The sequence below is a fragment of the Bos mutus genome, chromosome 4, assembly GCF_027580195.1.
Source record: "Bos mutus isolate GX-2022 chromosome 4, NWIPB_WYAK_1.1, whole genome shotgun sequence".
NCBI classification, from domain to species: domain Eukaryota; kingdom Metazoa; phylum Chordata; class Mammalia; order Artiodactyla; family Bovidae; genus Bos; species Bos mutus.
In genome coordinates, this window is record NC_091620.1 from 94,732,908 (window position 1) to 94,753,566 (window position 20,659).

General features: G+C 35.2%; 1 protein-coding gene across 1 annotated transcript in view; it reads left to right on the forward strand.

Moving 5' to 3' along the window:
- AGMO (alkylglycerol monooxygenase) overlaps positions 1-20,659 on the forward strand; it is a 390,797-nt gene that overhangs the window by 159,500 nt on the left and 210,638 nt on the right. The window contains exon 5 of the mRNA XM_005897366.2: positions 1,407-1,502. Coding sequence (XP_005897428.1) covers positions 1,407-1,502 — 96 coding nt within the window. The remainder of the gene's footprint in view (positions 1-1,406; positions 1,503-20,659) is intronic.

Sequence of the window (20,659 nt, forward strand, 5' to 3'; positions counted from 1 at the left end):
TTTATTAAACAAAATAGTTAAATTATAGGTCATGCATGTTTTTCAAATATTTTATTAACCTATTGTAAGAGAACTATTTTAATATATTACTATAATCAAATCAAATCAAAATACTAGAGATCTTTTGGAACTAAAAAGATGGCTAGATTTCAAATGATCTCCTTCACCATTCATTTGAACTGGAAACTGGAGCCTAGAGAAGTTTAAGAAATTTGTAAATATTACAGAGTTATTCTGTAGTGGAATGAAGGCTTAAAAGGGAATGTCTTGAATAAGAGCCCAGTGTTCTTTTGTTGCTCACTAATCTAATTCAATGCTTAATAATGAATTTATAAATAATGAAACTGATCCTGTTGTGATGACAGTTAAGATTTTTCATGACTTAAAATTTGAAACAAAAACTAGAAGAGTTTACATAAATGTCTGATTTCAAATATATCATAATTACTAAACATTGTTGAAATAATATTTGGTCTAATTGAGAACAAAAGCTTTAAAATGATTCAGAAATAAAATTGTAATATTCCAAAAACATATTTTTTAAAAAAAATATCTCATATTTTGGAAATATTAACTTTATGAATCCCAAAATGTAAGTAGAATTCAGCTTCTTTTTCTTCCTATTTGGCTGTTTAGTTTTTCATTTAACAAAATGTTTTCTCACAACATGAATCCACTCTTGGGGATCAAATTCATTGGGAGAACACAGCAGATTGTGCTTGTTAGTTGATTCTAACCAGTTCTGTGGTTTAAGCACAAGTTGTTTTTCCAAGGCAGAGACATTTCCGTCTGTTAGGAAATAGGGACCTTCAAAACTTTTTCCACGATGGCACAATATCGTAGCCCTTTCCTTAATAACTTTGAAAACATCAAGAGATATTGTAAACCACAAAAAAAGAAAAAAAAAATTAAAGGGAAAACATATTCTATCCTCTTCTCATATGAAGTTACTTTCTTTTATTATAATTCCATTTTATTACTCAGAATGTCATAATAATACAGTGTTTAGGAGCTGTCAAGATATAAAGGAACATGGTCCTACATTTTTTTTTACTTTAAAAAAATATTTTTGTGTACATTAAAAAACCTCTTTACTTCTAGGACATACTTCCAACCTTTTCAAAATTAAGGAAATAATCTACTGTGTATACTGTTTTAGCCAGACATTATTAAATGTGAAGCAGAAGTCCAGTGGACTTAGCTTCAACATGTCTATAACTTTATCATCATGTGGAAAATTAATGTTGCAAAGTCAAGCGTGACAATAAATATACAGAATAAGCTGTATTTGTTAAAGAATAAGGCATATTCCCTGAAGTATAGACTCAGAATGTTGAACCATTAGTAATAGTATGTGTTACGTTGAGAAATCCTATGTACAAATGTACAATGTTTTAATCCTGCAGATATTCTACTCTCCCCTGGCCCTCTTCATACCACCTTCAGTATATGCTGTTCATCTTCAGTTCAATCTCCTCTACCAGTTTTGGATCCATACAGAGGTAATTTTTTTCTTCAAGTTTTCTACCTAAATAGCCTAAAGCAATGTCCTGGAAATCCACTAGCAACTGATTTATTGTGTAAGAAAAATCTTTGTCTGCCTTCTTTAAGGAGAAACATCTGTTCATTTTTATTCCTTTTTACTGAATATATATTGCAAAGTTTATAAGAACCAATGAGGCCAGTTGGTCTCAATTAAATAAAACAATTTTTTGAACTATTAAGTACCAAAACATTTTAATACTGTATTCAATACAATATCTTCCTGTGTTACACTTTATTAAACATTGTTCACCAAAGATGTTGAAATTCATTTCAATTTAGAGATATAAACTTATCTCTAAATATATATATATAGTATATATTTGTGAATACTTTGTTTATATGTTTAATATGTTAGTATAATAATTTATATTTGTAATATAACTTATTGTTATATAATAAGCAATATTTAATTATATAAGATATGTGATAGTTATACATTTATATATATATGTATTTATCAGTTGGGAGACACTGCTTGAAAACTCCTTGTGAAGGTCAATGTTAAAGGAATTTATCAAAATATGTTTTGATTGGAAATCTTGCTCTAATTTTAGAGTTTAGGTTTTACTTAAAGAGTATTCAGTATATTAAGTTTTTTTTTTCCTTCAGAAAAAGTGGACAAGTATAATTTCTTGGGTCCTCTGTGGTATTTCAAATTGTCAGACTTGAATGTTTGCAGATAGATCATTAAAAAACCGATTGTTTTATGAACTATCATACTGATCTGGTTGTTAAATACCCAAAATCACAGACCCAGAAAAATTCTTACTTATACACATGAGAACCCTTTCAAGCATTTGGTATTTATCGGAAGCCTTTTGAAGTCGTAGAGGAAGCATGTTGACAGGTGTTGCAACTGGTTGAACAATACCACAAATCACAGCTGCAGTAGATGCCAAAGCTTGATACAACAAAGTGCATTATTTCATTAATCTGCAGTATTTCATGCTACTGATTTACTTGGAATAAAGAGACTGTTACCATAACTTTGGACATATGTGGCATTATGTGAAGATCTGTCATGAAATAGTATTGCATTTTATGGTAGTTGACATACATCAAACAGTCAGTACTACAACCATCTGAAAGAGTGGTTGAGACCAATTCTGACTCCAGAGGTCAAAGACCAAATTTGTTTAAATCAGTGGAGGGAAACTTTCCGATGATTTACACAGAGGGGTTAAAGGAGAATTACATTTTTATAGCAGCTCTGCTCCAGGTCATGCCATGTGTTGGGTCTAGTATTAGTCTGGATACAGAACAATGGTGCCTAAGCAACTTCCGCCTTTTCCTATAGCCATCCGAAAAGTCCACGAGCCAGGGCTTGAGTTCCATCCTAGGAAGAAAGTGGAGAGTGGAGGAAAGTCAGTAGTCAGACATTTAGGCTCAGAAGCTCCATGTCGCTTCACTTCTAACTTGAGAGCAGTGCATTAGAGCCTCTCACTTGGGTTGTACTTTGTACTTTTGCAAGTACTGTATCATGTACAGTCACTACAGTTGAGCTGCACAGAAGTACGAGCGTACCTTCTGAATTTAAAGTTCCTGGAATTTTAAAGTATACATTAGCTGTGAGTACATTTCTAAGATTTTTTGCACCTGTGTACTTAATTACATTGATTATTATAGACATCATACTATAATTTTTACTAATAACAGGACCACTCAGGAAGTAGAGCCAAGAGATTCATAGCAGTGGCTGCTTCTAGAGAGTGATATAGAGAATTGATGCAGAAACTGTACCAAGTGATACAGAGAACTGGAAGGAGAAAACCCTACTTTTTAAAGATGAATATGTATTAGATTAAGAAACAAAAGCTGAAAACAATGGGCTTTAGCCTAGAGAAATATAGCCACTTCATGACTTTAAAATATATTAGCCCCTTTAGGCCACTTTGGCACTGTTTAACTTCAGACATAATCCTTAGGGCTCCATTCGCAGAAGCAGTATATGAGCCATACATACGGCCGTGTTGACCAAAGAGCATTGTCCATACCTGGATGGAGGGTTGATATCTTACAGTTATTTCACTTCTGCTGACAACCATAAAATCACTTCTTAAACGGAGGGAAATCTGGCCTTAAGGAAGGACTGATTTTCTAAAAGTGAAGAGAAGTTTATTCCTTTTAATCAGATAGGATAAGAGGAAGGAAAAAAAGCAAACTAACATGTTTTTGAAAAACTGTAAATGAGAGATAAAGTAGGTCATATAGAGTTTATAATGAGTTTAAAGAGTTTATAATGAAATTTTTTGCTTAGTTTCGAGTTACTTCAGTGAAAACAATAGCATCTCTCTCCTTCCTTTTTGGGGGAAAAGTTACAAAACATTCTGATTCAAAGTATACACTGCTGCTTAATTTTTATGACTACATTTTTGTTTATTGTTCATTCATCTAGTGTCTGCAGTATATAGTTTTATACTTTTTCTTGTGAGTTTTCTACATCTAATAGGAAAAAACAATATTTAATACTTGTTTTAAACTTAGTAACTCTGGAATATTGGAATTATTTTTTTGATATTAGACTCCCTATTGGCTCAAACAGTAAAGAATCTGCTTGTAATACAGGAGACCTGGGTTTGATCCCTAGGTTGGAAATATCCCCTGGAGAAGGAAATAGCAACCTACTCCGGTATTCTTGCTTGGAAAATTCCAAGGACAGAGGAGCCTGGTGGGCTAAAGTCCATGGAGTCACAAAAAGTCAGACACTGAGCATCTAACTCTCATATGATAAGTGTTAACTGATTTAGACAATACAGTAATAGTAGTAACTTTATCATGCTTTTGATTTCACTTAAATTTGGGTTAGCATATTGTTTATATACATATCAGGGATGGTTGAGCAAAGAAATAGAGAAAATAATTATTTGATATTGAAGATTTGAACTGTATGATTTCATGATTTTAATAGTGCTGAACTGGAGCTTCTATATGGAGCATTATTTTCAGTTATAAATATGAGTGATCTCTTTATGTACTATTATGGATAGATCTCCAAATACACCAAGTTACACAACAGTCTGCTGCTGCTGCTGCTGCTAAGATGCTTCAGTCGTGTCCGACTCTGTGCGACCCCATAGACGGCAGCCCACCAGGCTCCCCTGTCCCTGGGATTCTCCAGGCAAGAACACTGGAGTGGGTTGCCATTTCCTTCTCCAATGCGTGAAAGTGAAAAGTGAAAGTGAGGTCACTCAGTCGTGTCTGACCCTCAGCGACCCCATGGACTGCAGCCTTCCAGGCTCCTCCATCCATGGGATTTTCCAGGCAAGAGTACTGGAGTGAGGTGCCATTGCCTTCTCCAACACAACAGAGTCTAGTATATACTAATATTTGTATGCTAAAAAACAACTCTGTTTTACATGTTCACACGTGCCTAAAATGCCTCTAGAAATATACTTGGGTACTGACTATTTTCCCAGGAGAGGGGTATTTGAAATGGCTGGGAGATAGGATAAAAATGAAATGTTAACATTAGTTCTACCCATTCTAATGTGGATTAAAAGTTATCATTTTGTGATAATACTCCCCTAGTAACTAAATGATCTTTAGCAGTATTATATGTATTTATCGGGCATTGTTACATTAACGCAATGTCCACTAAATACATGTATGACTGTTCAGACTCTTTTTGTTTGCCTAATTGATTTGTTGAAATTTGTTATAGATTCTAGATACAAATCATTTTTAAGTATATGTATTCTATATTTGTATTTTAAATACATTCCTTTTTATTCCCTCAGCATACCTTTCAATTTTCTTCTTGATGACTTTTCATGAAAATAAATATTAAATTTTGAAGATTAATTTGTCATTAAAACTTTAGTTATTTAGTTTAGTCATATTTTCTCTAAGAAATATTTGCTTTCATAAACTCTTAGAGAAATTATACTAGGATTACTTTCAGAAATTTCTGAGTTTGAATTTTACCTTTGGGTATGTAACACTAGAATAAATTTTTGTGAATGGTATTTGGTAAGGGTCAAAATTTATTATTTCTATGCACACATCCACTTACTCCAGCATTATTTATTGTGGATACTTTATTTTATCCATTGGATTATCGGAGTCCTTTTTTGAAAAGAAATTGACCATATGTGGTTAGATCCAATTTTAAATTTCTTTTTCATTGATTTGTCTCCTCTTATACAAATCCCTTACTTTATTGATTACTATATCTTCATAGGAAGAATTGTTTGTATGAGTTTAAACTAATTTGTTTTAAGATTCTCTGGGATGTTTTGGGGGCTTCCCAGGTGGCCCAGTGAGAGAGAATCTGCCTGCCAATGCAGGAGACATGGGTTCAATTCCTGGGTTGGGAAGATCCCCTGGAGCAGGAAATGGCAACCCACTCCAGTATTCTTGCCTGGGAAATCTCATGCACAATGGATCCTGGCAGGCTACAGTCCATGGGGCTGCCAGAGTTAGACATGACTTAGAAAATAAACAACAACAACAAGAAATATTTACTATGTATGACTTATGGCCTTTTATTTCTTTCTTTCCTGTGTTTATGTTATTTATTTTCCTTGCCTTATTGGTTAGAGTTCACAGACAGTATATTTTAAATCAACTTTGGGAGGGGAGAATCTGCATGTTATTTCCTTAAATATTATACCATTCTCACTGTCCTCTCTTGGGACTCCAAATACATGTTTATTAGACTATTTGATATTGACTCATAAATCAGTTCCAGTTCCAGTTCAGTCGCTCAGTCGCCTCTGACTCTTTGTGACCCCATGAATCACAGCATACCAGGCCTCCCTGTCCATCACCAACTCCCAGAGTTTACTCAAACTCATATCCATCGAGTCGGTGATGCCATCCAGCATCTCATCCTCTGTCGTCCCCTTCTTCCCTGCCCTTAATCCCTCCCAGCATCAGAGTCTTTTCCAATGAGTCAACTCTTCGCATGAGGTGGCCAAAGTACTGGAGTTTCAGCTTCAGCATCATTCCTTCCAAAGAAACCCAGGACTGATCTCGTTTAGAATGGACTGGTTTTATCTCCTTGCAATCCAAGGGACTCTCAAGTCTTCTCAACACCACAGTTCAAAAGCATCAATTCTTCGGTGCTCAGCCTTCTTCACAGTCCAACTCTCACATCCATACATGACCACAGGAAAAACCATAGCCTTGACTAGACGGACTTGTGTTGGCAAAGTAATGTCTCTGCTTTTGAATATGCTGTCTAGGTTGGTCATAACGTTCCTTCCAAGGAGTAAGCGTCTTTTAATTTCATGGCTGCAGTCACCATCTGCAGTGATTTTGGAGCCCAGAAAAATAAAGTCTGACACTGTTTCCACTGTTTCCCCATCTATTTCCCATGAAGTGATGGGACCAGATGCCATGATCTAAGTTTTCTGAATGTTGAGCTTTAAGCCAACTTTTTCACTCTCCTTTTTCACTTTCATCAAGAGGCTTTTTAGTTCCTCTTCACTTTCTGCCATAAGTGTGGTGTCATCTGCATATCTGAGATTATTGATATTTCTCCCAGCAATCTTGATTGCAGCTTGTGCTTTTTCCAGCCCAGCATTTCTTATGATGTACTCTGCATATAAGTTAAATAAGCAGGGTGACAATATACAGCCTTGACGTACTCCTTTTCCTAATTGGAACCAGTCTTTTGTTTCATGTTCAATTCTAACTGTTGCTTCCTGACCTGCATATAGGTTTCTCAAGAGGCAGAAAATATACCAGGTGGTCTGGTATTCAAGAATACCAGGTGGTCTGGTATTCCCATCTCTTTCAGAATTTTCCACAGTTTATTGTGATCCACACAGTCAAATTAGTAGTACTCCATAATTTTTAACATTTCACTTTTCAAAATCTAGATTGTATAATTTTGATTAATTTGTCTTCAAGTTCACTTACCCTTTTATTTGCTCTCACCAATCCATTTTTTTTAAGCCTGCTCAGTGGATTTCTCACATCAGATACTATGCTTTAAGCTTTAGAATTGTTTCTTTGCTGAAATTGTCACCTATTAGGACTATCTTTGTCTAAGTCTTAGTTATCCTAATTGCATTTAAATTCTGTTTCTGCAAATGAAATTTTTTATGGATAAGTAGCATTCCATTATATATATGTATTACATCTTCTTTATCCATTCAAATGTCCATGTACATTTGGGTTGTTTCCATATTTTGTTTATTGTGAATCATCACTGCAAATTTGAACCGTTTACCTTTCTGTGCTTCAGTTTCTTCATATGTAAAAGAAAAATAATAAAAATACATAGCATTGTTGTGACAATTATGAAAGATAGTTTATGTTGCTGCTGTTAAGTCACTTCAGTCGTGTCCGACTCTGTGCGACCCCATAGACAGCAGCCCACCAGGCTCCCCCTTCCCTGGGATTCTCCAGGCAAGAACACTGGAGTGGGTTGCCATTTCCTTTTCCAATGCATGCAAGTGAAAAGTGAAAGTGAAGTCACTCAGTCGTGTCCGACTCTTTGTGACCCCATGAATCGCAGCACGCCAGGCCTCCCTGTCCATCACCAACTCCCGGGAGACTCTCCAGTGATGCCATCCAGCATCTCATCCTCTGTCGTCCCCTTCTCTTCCTGCCCCAATCCCTCCCAGCATCAGAGTCTTTTCCAATGAGTCAACTCTTCACATGAGGTGGCCAAAGTACTGGAGTTTCAGCTTCAGCATCATTCCTTCCAAAGAAATCCCAGGGCTGATCTCGTTCAGAATGGACTGGTTGGATCTCCTTGCAGTCCAAGGGACTCTCAAGAGTCTTCTCCAACACCACAGTTCAAAAGCATCAATTCTTCGGTGCTCAGCCTTCTTCACAGTCCAACTCTCACATCCATACATGACCACAGGAAAAACCATAGCCTTGACTAGACGGACTTTTGTTGGCAAAGTAGTGTCTCTGCTTTTGAATATGCTGTCTAGGTTCGTCATAACTTTCCTTCCAAGGAGTAAGCGTCTTTTAATTTCATGGCTGCAGTCACCATCTGCAGTGATTTTGGAGCCCAGAAAAATAAAGTCTGACACTGTTTCCACTGTTTCCCCATCTATTTCCCCATCATGGGACCAGATGCCATGATCTAAGTTTTCTGAATGTTGAGCTTTAAGCCAACTTTTTCACCCTCCACTTTCACTTTCATCAAGAGGCTTTTTAGTTCCTCTTCACTTTCTGCCATAAGGGTGGTGTCATCTGCATATCTGAGGTTATTGATATTTCTCCCAGCAATCTTGATTCCAGCTTGTGTTTCTTCCAGTCCAGCGTTTCTCATGATGTACTCTGCATATAAGTTAAATAAGCAGGGTGACAATATACAGCCTTGACGTACTCCTTTTCCTATTTGGAACCACTGTGTTGTTCCATGTCCAGTTCTAACTGTTGCTTCCTGACCTGCATACAAATTAGTTACAACAAAATTCTGTTTTTTTTTTTTTTATTCATACAGATTCCTTTCTCTCCTATATACTTGTATACAACTGTGATGATCTTTTTAGAACCCAAATAATATCAGGACACAGCCAACATTAACAACAGACATTTTCATAATAAATGATTCTCGACTGCCTCCAAAATAAAATCAAACACCTTAAATACATCTACAAGTTTCAGCAACCATATAATATGACCCTACTTACCTCTCCAATCCCATCCCATTAGTTAGCCGAATCAGCTGAATACATGGGTTTTTGCTCCCTAACCACATTGAACACATTTTTTCCCTCTGTACTTGCACAGGCTCTCTCTTTGCCTTTTTCCAAACGTTCTCCACGATGCAGCTCAATTACCAGTTACTCTGAAATATCTCTTTTTCACCTCTTAATGTTAAGTGCACTTTTCTTGACAGTACCCCTGTGTATGTTTTTTTTAATCCGTTTCCATATTGACAGCTAATGATTAAGAGCATGGGCTCTGTTGGGTGGCATAAATGAGATGACTTATCAGGTCCTGCACATAGGAAGCATTCAATTAATAATGGTGGTTTAATTCTTATACCACTGTGGTACATTTATTGCTTAGCTCTGTTTCTCCAATTATTGTCTGAGTTCTTTGATGGCACCAAATGTCCCTAATCTCTTGCGAGAACATCTGTTTACATGTATATGTTCATATATTATATAAATATATACATATAAAACTGAATAAAAATAAGTAACGGTACTTAAATAGCTAGTTGTAACATTGATAATAATTATTAGTTTAGATATTAGTAGATATATGGTGTGTACATATTTATATTTATAAGGAGAATATACTTATTCCATATCTCCCCTAATAGAATGTGAATTTTTGAGAGTAGTGATTCCTTATCTTTTGGAATTTTAAGGAATTTTGGAGAAGTAAGTTGTATTTCAAAATGTATGCTTTTGAAAAATGCTTACTTTAACAAAAATCACGCTATTTTTCTACCTAATGCTTATTCCAATAGTACCTAATATAATAAACCTTTTGTTCTTGAATAAGTTGAGATATTTCTCAGCACTTGTGCTCTCCTTACTCCCTTACTCTGTTTAACTTCTTGCTGAACTTCTGGTTCCAAATCTCTTTTCTTCTCTCAGTATTCTTTCTTCTTAGAATTTAATTTACTTCACCATTTTTATGTTCTCTGTAAGTAATTGCATACTTTGTAGCTCTAGTACAAATTTTATTGTGGGTTTCAAATCAATGTTTCTAATGTTTGATATAACTTATTGATAGGGATGTTTAATACCACTCTGAGTCAACAGGTCTGAAACATGGTTCATTACAGCTCCTCCCACCTCAGATCATCTGTGCTTTTTGCTTCCATTGTCCCTTGAAGACAGTGTCAAGATGAAATCTTGGTGTCACCTTTTACTCCTTGATCTCTCTTGTAGCCAATCTTTAAGTTCTATGCATGTTCTCTTTAGAAAGAATCTTTTGTTCTGTTCTAGTTACCTTTTAAGATAATTCACTCTCATCCTGCTTATTCATGTATGTATTAATAGTGTTTTCCACATGTATTGAATATATAAATCTCTTTGAAGTTCATATATTTAAAAACATTTCTTAATTACCTATTCTAGGGCCAAAGAGTGATTCCAATTTTCTGACCTGATTTGGTACCCCTTATTATTAACATTTTGAGAATCACAGCCTCCTTCCAGAAACTGTTGGATTCTGGTGAATCTTTCCCAAAGGAAAAACTTGGTGAAGTTTTAAGACTTTTATTGAATTTCCTGAAGATTGTCAATAGACTATTTAAAAATTCATGTATCATCATTGAAAAAGTATCTGTTTAGGGCTGGAATTAAATGGAGGCCTTCAGACACAAGACATGAGATAGGACCCTATTACCAGAACTGAAGAGGAAGACATTTCAGGTGAGAGAGAGTAATAAACTTAATGGCTAAGAATATAGATTTTATAGTCAAAGAGAAGTCTATCCTCTATTAGAGGTTTAAACAACTTCTTCACTAGTGTGATCCCAGAATCTAAAAGTACCTACTTAATAGTAGTTCTATACCCTTTGTTGAAGGGTTGGGTATAGATATTTAGTAAAGTTATTTAAAATCTCTGACCTTGTTTCCAAATCTGTTAAGTGAAAATAGACTTATCTATCCTATAGGAATGTTATTAGGATTAATGAAATAGCATGTGTTAAGTACGTAGTCTGGAAAATAATATGTTTTCAATGAATGGCAATTATAGAGCAAAAAAATACTAAACTACCTATTGGAATTGGTGAGACAGAGACAGAGCAAATAGAATCTAGTGTAACTGTCGTGCATCACCCACATGCATGAGAATTATTTGTGCTTATTTAAGATGTGGAATCATGGTCCCCTTCTAAGAACTCCAGAGTCTAAGTCTTTGGAGAGTTAGTGTAGGAAAACTTCATTTTGAACAAGACCTTTAGAGATTAGATTGAACATTGATGTGATGACTTTTGAGCACAAAGACTGTAGGAACTGACAGTAAACTTCTTGAAGACAAGGACAATATTTTATTCCTCTTTGTTTTTCCATTGTATTATGAAAGCATCTAACGCTTAGGGCCAGGTACAAGGTTGGTAATCACTGATATTTGTTGATTAATGAATGTCAAAGTGACACTGACATTGGGAATATGATCATGGCAGTCACAATGTACTGAGTCTTAGAATGAGTGAAACATTTACCTAACCTCTCAGTTTATCAGTTATTTTCTTTTAACATTGGGTTACTACTACTACTAGTACTAATTACATGGTTTCTTTTCTCACTGAGTGCCCAAATTGTAAATATAAAATGATGTTACATGAGAATGAAGTTTTATATAGTTGTGCTTATGAATATTTTTCATTTTCCCCATGTCAAATTAATTGGTGTTGTTAAAAAAAGGTCACTTGAAACCCACGTCCCTTTGACGGAACACTTTCAGCAGCTACTTACATTCATTTTTTTTAAGGAAAAGTTAAAAGTCATAATCAAAATGTAAACTGAGATGAATTAAAATACAATGCTAACTTATCCATCTCTTGTCCTATTGTTTGAGAAATAATACAATCGTAAGCGATAGGAATCAGCCTTCAAGCTAATTTATTATAAATGTGGTCCTTTAAAACCATTGTTTATTGTATAAACATAGCCTAGTCTCATTCTTCTTAAAACTAAGCTTTTAACTCTTTAACCCTACAGTATGGATTCGTCAAAAAATTTACTCCCTATGAAGCTCTTTATGATCCCAACAGTCCTGATTCCTCCAGATTGTTTTATTTCCAAACTATAAATATTTTTTTTTCACTCTTTAGTGTGGAAATTCGGCTACCTCCATATTACATGCTTACTGAAGTAGAAAACTGCCTAATCAGATAGGAAAACATTTGGCTGTGAATAAATCAGCATTTGTCGAGGATTTCAAAGTGTGAAGTTAGGCAGACAAGCATAGATCCTAAGAGCTCTGCTCTCTCTTGCTTCCCTGTAGAGAAATCAGAGGCTAGTATGACCTCCACTGCCATCTGTCTAAATACTTGAATGTGTTGTCTTGAATTAACACAACAGATCTAGTGGAGGGTGTAATTAAGATTTTATTTTTACATTTCACCACCAGGTGCTCTACAATATAAATTTATCCATTAATATGCAAATTGATTAAATTTTCCTAAGGAAAACAATGAGTCTTTAAAGATCAACTAATTCAGATCAAGAATTAAAGTTATTTTAATATGTTGACTTGTAGTGTTTATGTATTTTATCCTTTGTTCTATGGGGAGTTGCTACAGATTTTCTTGAGAGTGAAAACATATGACTATCTATATATATTTATGCAATAATAAAATCTAACATTGTCATTTACACTTCCTCTACATCAATAGTTAATTTACCTGCTACTAAATTGTATTAATTTCTGTTGTTTTTTGTGTGACCTTTTAAAAGATCTTAACATGGTGCTTTCCATAAAATACACCCTCAGTAAATGTCTATTTAATAAATGAAACCCACATAGGTTATTTTAATTTCCATCTAATCAGATGAAGTTCATGAACAAGGGAGAATTCTCTACAGTGTTTTCCAGCAATAAGCAATGGGACTATTTGCAAAGTTGAACTAAGGGAAACTAAATAAAAGCATAAATCTTTACTAAAGGTGATTTTCAGCTTGAGACCTGGAAAAGGAACTCAATCTGCTTCTTATTAAATACTTTTTGTGCCAGTTATACATTCAAATTGATGATAAGCTCAAATATAATATCTGTATCGGGCATTGCAATTGATGACAAACAAAAAGACTGATTTTTCTCATCCTTTCCCCCAAAACTCAAAATTTTATGAGATAGATAACTTTTTGGAAAAATTTTATTTCTGAAATAACTGTACATTTCCATTGAAGAAATGGACTGTAAATAAGCTTCCTATGGGAAGTACCTGTAATATGCTTCCTGTGGGAAGTACTTTATTTCTTTTTACTTCTAAAACCTAGCATACTTCATAGAAATGCTATAAAAGTTTACAGAATGAATGGAATTGCTGACAAGAGACTTCTTGCTCTGATTATTTGTAAGTAGCTTTTAATAGTAGACTTCGATAATGACCTATAAATGACTTCGATAATGACCTATAAATGTCTTCGATAATGACCTATAAATGCAGGTTTTAATCTGCTGAAACAGATTATTTCCAACACTAATATAAAACCCTTATCAGTAGTTTGGTAACTAAAATTGTTGATTGACATTTGACTTTGGATTTAATGTTTAGTGCATATAATAAATATCCTTAATAGGAATATATCTATGTATATGCATTAATAATTTTGCCCTTCACATGTGTAATCTGTAAGTGGGACTAATATACTGGAATATATTATTGAAATGTCATAGAAATATTTATAACCAATTGCTTTTCAGAAAGATATGGGTAAGCCTATAGATAATTGTAAAGATCTTTCCAAATAAGAGATTCATCACATTCTTTTATACAAAAACACCCGTGGATAGATAGCTGAAAGAAAAAAGGATAAAGTGAAAAATAGAGAGGGGAAGAAAGGAAGAAAGAATGAAAGAAAATTGGATAGAAAAAAGGCAAATAATCATAGTAAACTATTAGTCTCTTATTTAATTCAGATTTGCACTGAATCTTGCCACTAATTAACCTGAAAAGTTTTGCCATTTTTAGACTGCACTTCACACATTTATTTCTCAGTTAAATATAATATGACAATAATTCTTATATCAGATGATAAATGTATTAGAAGCTGGCTTAGTTTTTCCCTTAAATACTGATGCAGTAAAACTCAGAGCCCCTCAGTGGTATGGGTCCCTCTGGAACATCAATCATGTACGATGCTGTAAGGAGAAGTCTTGGCGAGTTAGACTCAATGTCGTCACTGTAACCTACGCTCATCTGAATGCAGGTATTTTTCTACTGTGGAGATTTTATTTCACTTCACCCTCAACCCAGTCGCTCCTCAGCATTTATCATATTGTTAACACATTCATTTTTATAATGAGAATTCTGTAAAACACATGCTTTTTAGGACACATTTTCCCTATTATAATTTTTTCCTCTCAGACAGGAAGCATGGATATTTGTGCATCTCTTATTTGCAAAGAACTTTACAAATAACTATAAACTCATGCCTTCTTCCTAAAAAGTAAGTTGTTAAAAGTATATCTATTACCTTTTAATAATATGTTTCAGCATTTTAGTGCCAGTTTGCAGACAGAAAAACTGCATGGTAGAAATGCAATATGATATTCTCATATTCTAAAATTGGAAAAAAAATAGAATTAAGAGTTTTAAAAATTAGATTTAGAAAGTTATCTTCCCTAACCTCAAAAGTCAGAGTGAGCTGAGAGGGGTCAATTTTCTAAGCAATATGGACAAATGAAATACTTTTCTCTTGAATTAATTACTTTTTTTTTTTTTTTTTTTTGAATTAATTACTTTTGTTGAAAGGAAGTCTTGTCATCCAACTTGAGCAACCATTAATTATTTCTGTACGCTTAATTATAAAAATCTAACCAAGATTTAAGAATCAGAAGAGTCAGTGAAATTAATTAAGAAATGTATTAAATGGACTGTTATTTTTATAAGAAATAATTTTAGACAAGACACTAATTTCGAACATTTATTTTAGTGCTTTTAGAGTTCAAGTCTAAGTGATTTTTCTATTTCAAAAGGAGATACGTTTTTCATGTAATGTATAGTAATGAGAGAAACTTCTGAGAAGTATATCATGGAAAGAATTAATTGCAGCCAGTTCATAGTAAACAGTTAAATATTTAATTTACCACATGTACTTAGTTTGCTTAGCTTATCAGTTTACAAAGCAAAATTATTTGTTTGGTAACCCACATACTATGGAAATTTCATCATTTTTTAGGCCTCTAATCTATTCAGCTTACTCGGAGTGCAACTGGAGGGTGGATGAGACAGCGTGGGAGGTATTATGAGAATTCTCAAAAAATTTCAAAGCACTTGATGACAAGGAAACTGTATTTTCTGTTTCTAATTCTTTTCATTAAAACTGAAGTCCAGACAAACCTGTTCTAAGAGAGCATAAAGATAATTCAAGAAAGTCACCTGCCAATGGTTACCATAATTCAACCATCCCATCATCTACCCTGTGATTTTGTATTTCTTTTTGTTGTTGTTTTTAGCCCCTTTATTTTAGTTATGTATCTTAATTTTTGACCTCACCAGAATGAACATTATGTTTGGACTCACTTCCCTGGCTTTACTCTCTGAGGACACTTTAGACTTATTTTTTGCCTCCACCCTTGGGAGTGACTACCAGACTCATTCCTTAATGTACCTCTTCCCTTCTGATCTCCCAATTAGAAGGTGGAAATTATATAGAGCTTCCCTTCTGAACTACACAAGACTGGAGCTCAGAAAGACACCCATGGTGTAGAGGTTCTCAGCCTTAAACTATTGACATTTTGGACCAGATACCTTTTATTTTGGGGGACTGTGCCCTCTGGGATGTTTAGCAGCACTAAAATCCATCGCGTGTGTATGCTCAGTCATATCTGACTCTTTGGGACCCCATGGACTGTAGCCTACCAGGTTCCTCTGTCTATGGGATTCTCCAGGCAAGAATCCTGGAGTGTGTTGCCATTTCTTCCTGAGTCTGTCTCGTGCATTGGCAGATGGGTTCTTTACCACTGCACCACCTGCAAAGCCCATGAAGTGCACTAATCACTAGATACAATACTATTTCCCCAGTTGAGACAGTCAAGTGTATCTCCAGACATTGCCACACATCCCTTGGGAGCATAATCACCCCCTTTTAAGAAGAGTCACCCCCACCTAAATGAAACAGTGTGGAGGCAGATTTATCTCCCCAGTACAACCCTGCTGAGCAACCACGATGTGTAAGGCACTACTGTTATGTACTGTGAAAAAATTCGAAAAGGGAGAGGTCCAGTTTCTGTCTTCACAGAACTTCTGGAATATATAGGAAATGAATACAAATAACTAGAACATAGGACAACCGGACATAAAAGTAGTAATCTCTTGATGTGTATTCAGAAAGAGGAAAATGAAATTCCCTTTGGAAAAATAAAAAAGAGTGCTTGGAAAATGTAGGTAGGTCTTGGAGGTAAAGGTTTTCCTGGAGGCTCAGACAGTAAAGAACCTACCTTCAATGCAAGAGACCCGGATTCGATCCCTGGGTCTCACAGAGATCCCTGGGTCCATGGGGTCTCACAGAGTCAGACATGACTGAGCGACTAACACACTGGAGGTGGAACATGATTGCTGTGGATCAGAATGGAACATGAAGGTGTTGAGGAAGAACTGTGAACAGCTTTGAATTCCAGATGTTTGGACTTTTGTTCATTATGAAGATACTTTCATTTAAGTTTGTTTTATTTTTGATGAAGGGAAATGATATGATGAAACTCATGGCCCCTGTTCTCTTACTTTTACATTTAACTCGTTTCTACACCCACCATAAATTGCAGGTAGAAAAATAAGGAGTTTGTGACCAGTTCAACAAATCCAGTCCAGAGTACTTCTGCTGGGTAAATGTTAATTGATAGAATGCTGCTGCTGCTGCTAAGTCGCTTCAGTCGTATTCGACTCTGTGCGACCCCATATATGGCAGCCTAGCAGGCTCCCCCGTCCCTGGGATTCTCCAGGCAAGAACACTGGAGTGGGTTGCCATTTCCTTCTCCAATGTATGAAAGTGAAAAGTGAAAGTGAAGTCACTCAGTCGTGTCCGACCCTCAGCGACCCCATGGACTGCAGCCTACCAGGCTCCTCCATCCATGGGATTTTCCAGGCAAGAGTACTGGAGTGGGGTGCCATTGCCTTCTCCGATTGATAGAATGGATGGAACTTATAAAATCGTTACTTTTATTATTTATTCATTTTTAATAGTTTATTATGAAACAAGTAAAACAGCTTAAAAAATAATCTTGTTGGAAAACAATGATTTCAAGAAATAGGCAGAAAAATATTAAAGTTACTATCTTTGAAGATTGGATGGGAAATTAGCATCCAAGTTTTATAATATTGAAACTAAAAGCACAATATAAATAAGGAAGGCAAAGGATATAATCTAAAGCTGTCTGTTTAAGACATTGATTCTTAACCTCTGGGGACTAAAGGATCCCTTTGAGTATACTATGAAAGTGATAGTTTCCCCAAGAAAAATACCAATAGTCACATACTCATAAAATCTGGTAAGACACTTGAGGGTGTTCTTGGCCTTCTGAAGCCCATACATGGCCTTTCTAGGCATCCATGGCCCTCGGCTTATAAAAAACCCTGACAGCAAACTGCAGCTACAAAACGTAGACCATTGTTTCAGAGATCTAAGAAACTTTAGAAGTGCCTAAAACAACTGGAGAATCCCAGGGATGGGGGAGCCTGGTGGGCTGTTGTCTCTGGGGTTGCACAGAGTCGGACACGACTGAAGCGACTTAGCAGCAGCAAAACAACCATAAGCACAATTTAGAAGCTGAAATTCCTGGGCTCTTTATAAATACCTGGATTTCATTTTGAAATGTAGTCAGAAAGCATTTAGTTAGCATTTCCCAGTAAAGTTCTAAAAATGTAGATTACTTTTATTTGATGGGAAAAGTGCTGTATCTTTTAAAAGCAACATGAGAGAGCAATAGAAGGATTAGAGTTGAAACTGAGAAGACTTTAGGGCTCCTTCCAAGACATTTAAACTTGGACTAGTAATTTAGCTTCCCTGAGCTTCAGTTTTATGCTTTGTGATAATACAGTCTTGTACTATCTTATTTTTAAGTCCTCTATATGGTCTAAAATTTCATAATTTAAATTAACTCATCTACATCTAAAAAGACAAGATAAATAACTTCTAAAAAATGAGAAGAGCTCCAATTATTTTCACAATAACATATTATCAGGAAGTGATTCAAAGCTGGACATAGTTGAATTGCTAAACGACTGAATTTGCAGAAGTGGGCGATAATTAAGTTGTTAACACTCAGTCCTAATTAATTATTAATGACTTCTCCATGACTTTGAATCAGAAGGGTTTTTTTCAGGAGAGGATGTGACTGGGCTGTCTGAATGATGAATCATCTCCCACACCGAGGTGGTCTTCCCCGGCTCCAAGGTACTCATAGGAACTACCAGGAAATTTGACTGTGGTTGCCTGTGTTGTACTTGGCATTTTACTTAAAAAAAAAAACAACAAAAAAACTCGCTTTCAGTATTGATATCACCATGCTTTAGCCTGCAGAAGCAAAAGATTTTCTTTGAGGAAAAGTGCTTGACATTAAAAAAAACAGTGCCCTCAGCCAAGGCTCTCATCATGTGAGCTCACTCGCCATTTGTGTGGATTTAAACGTGGCTGCGCACGCACCAGGACCAGGGATCAGAAATGCATCTGGGTAGCAGAAGCCGGGTAGTGTGGCCTCCTCCACCCCCTTTTGTTGTCTGTTTCTGTAACATATGTTAGCCACCAAAGAGACAAACAAGGAGAAATGCTTTTCTCCTTTCCCATCTGGTTCTCTGCCAGAGATACAGGGCCTGTGCAAAGCATCAGATTTCAATGTCCCGACTGCTGAGAAATCCCACTTTTTTGTTCTCTATCCATCACCATTCTTCTTCTCAACAAATATTTTTCCATCAAGTACAAAGCAATGGAGTCCAATAAAATCCAGGGTTGTTTCCACTAACTCCCCTTCCAATTCCTGGTCATTAATAATGCATTTGTAGGATAATATTTTTGCACCTTATTTCATAGAACTGTGGTCTGATATAAGGGCTATATATCCACAATATTTTGAACTCCTGAAACTAAAAATTACAGAGTTTTTCATATATAAATGAGTTCTGGTCTATGAATCAACCAAAAAGTCTGTTGTTTGGACCTCATAATACATTTCTTATGGAAATAACTTGGAAAATGACACTAGAACTATAGATTAGAAGAGAGAGACAAGAAGAGAGAGAGGAGCCTAAATCAACATACACTACATAATATTATACATCCTTTGCATTGCAAACATTTGTATTCTTTGCATGTCTGTTCCGTAATGGAAACCAAGAAGCCCTTAGAAGCTGGTCAGCAGGGTACGGGGCAAGGATTGTGTCTTTCAGGTGTGTAAACAGTGAGTCTCATAAGGAGATGTTGGTTGCACCTGCCACATGGAGAGTTGCGGCATCGTTGAGGCAGTGCTGCTGTTTCTTCTACATTAGGAACCTTCAGAACCCCACAAGCTGAGGGTTGTGTGGCTGCTGCGACTGTCCACATTTGCAATTTTAAATTGTAAATTGGATGTTTCAGTATCAGAGGTTGCCAAAATGTGATTAAACTCTGCTACACAAAGAGTTATAATCTAGAAGTTTTGTTTGGAACTGTAGGGATCTATTAATATTTTCAACTGGTTAAATGAGCATGACTGTATAATACCAGAGTAGTAATTTCTCTTATTAAAAATTTTCAAGCATTCAGAAAATGAGAGAGAATAATACATGGAATCTTCATAGCTCTATCACTTCAATTTAAAAATCATTATGATATCGTATATTAACCTATAGTGGAAAAGAATATGAAAAAGGATATGTCTACCTGAATCACTTTGCTGTACGTCTGAAACTAACACAACATTGTGAATCAACTATATTTCAATAAAAACAATGATTTTGATGCATTTTCATTAGTTATTTTTTTCCTTCTAATTGCCAAATATAATGCAGCAAAACCTAGATTTCATGTCATGTATACTTTAGTTATACAACTCAGAAAGCAACTACATTTTCTTATGTAGTGACATTGACATCGTAACTCTTAATAAAAGTATTTTTATTATGTCATACCATGTTTATAATCAATTTTCTCTCCTTGCCTATAAAATATACTTTATATTTGGTTTGTTATCTAAACAGGATTCCCCACAATACATTTGGGTGTTATGTATCTTAAATATCTTTGTGTTTGGAGCAGTCCCATTTCCCTATTTTTTCCTTCTACCATTGACTTGTTGCCAAATCTATGTCAGTGTCATTATTGTCAGTGATGTTTTTTCCCCTTAAGAAGTATTTAACATGTTACTTTATTCCTTATATTAAGGTATCCTTTAAAGGGACATTAACTTTGGAGGTGAGCAACCTCTTAAAATATCATTACAGTGTACTGATTTTGTAATATGTAGATTCTAACAGATCATTTAGATTATGATTAAAGAAAAGTAAAAGACTGTTATCTCCCATCATTGATGGAAG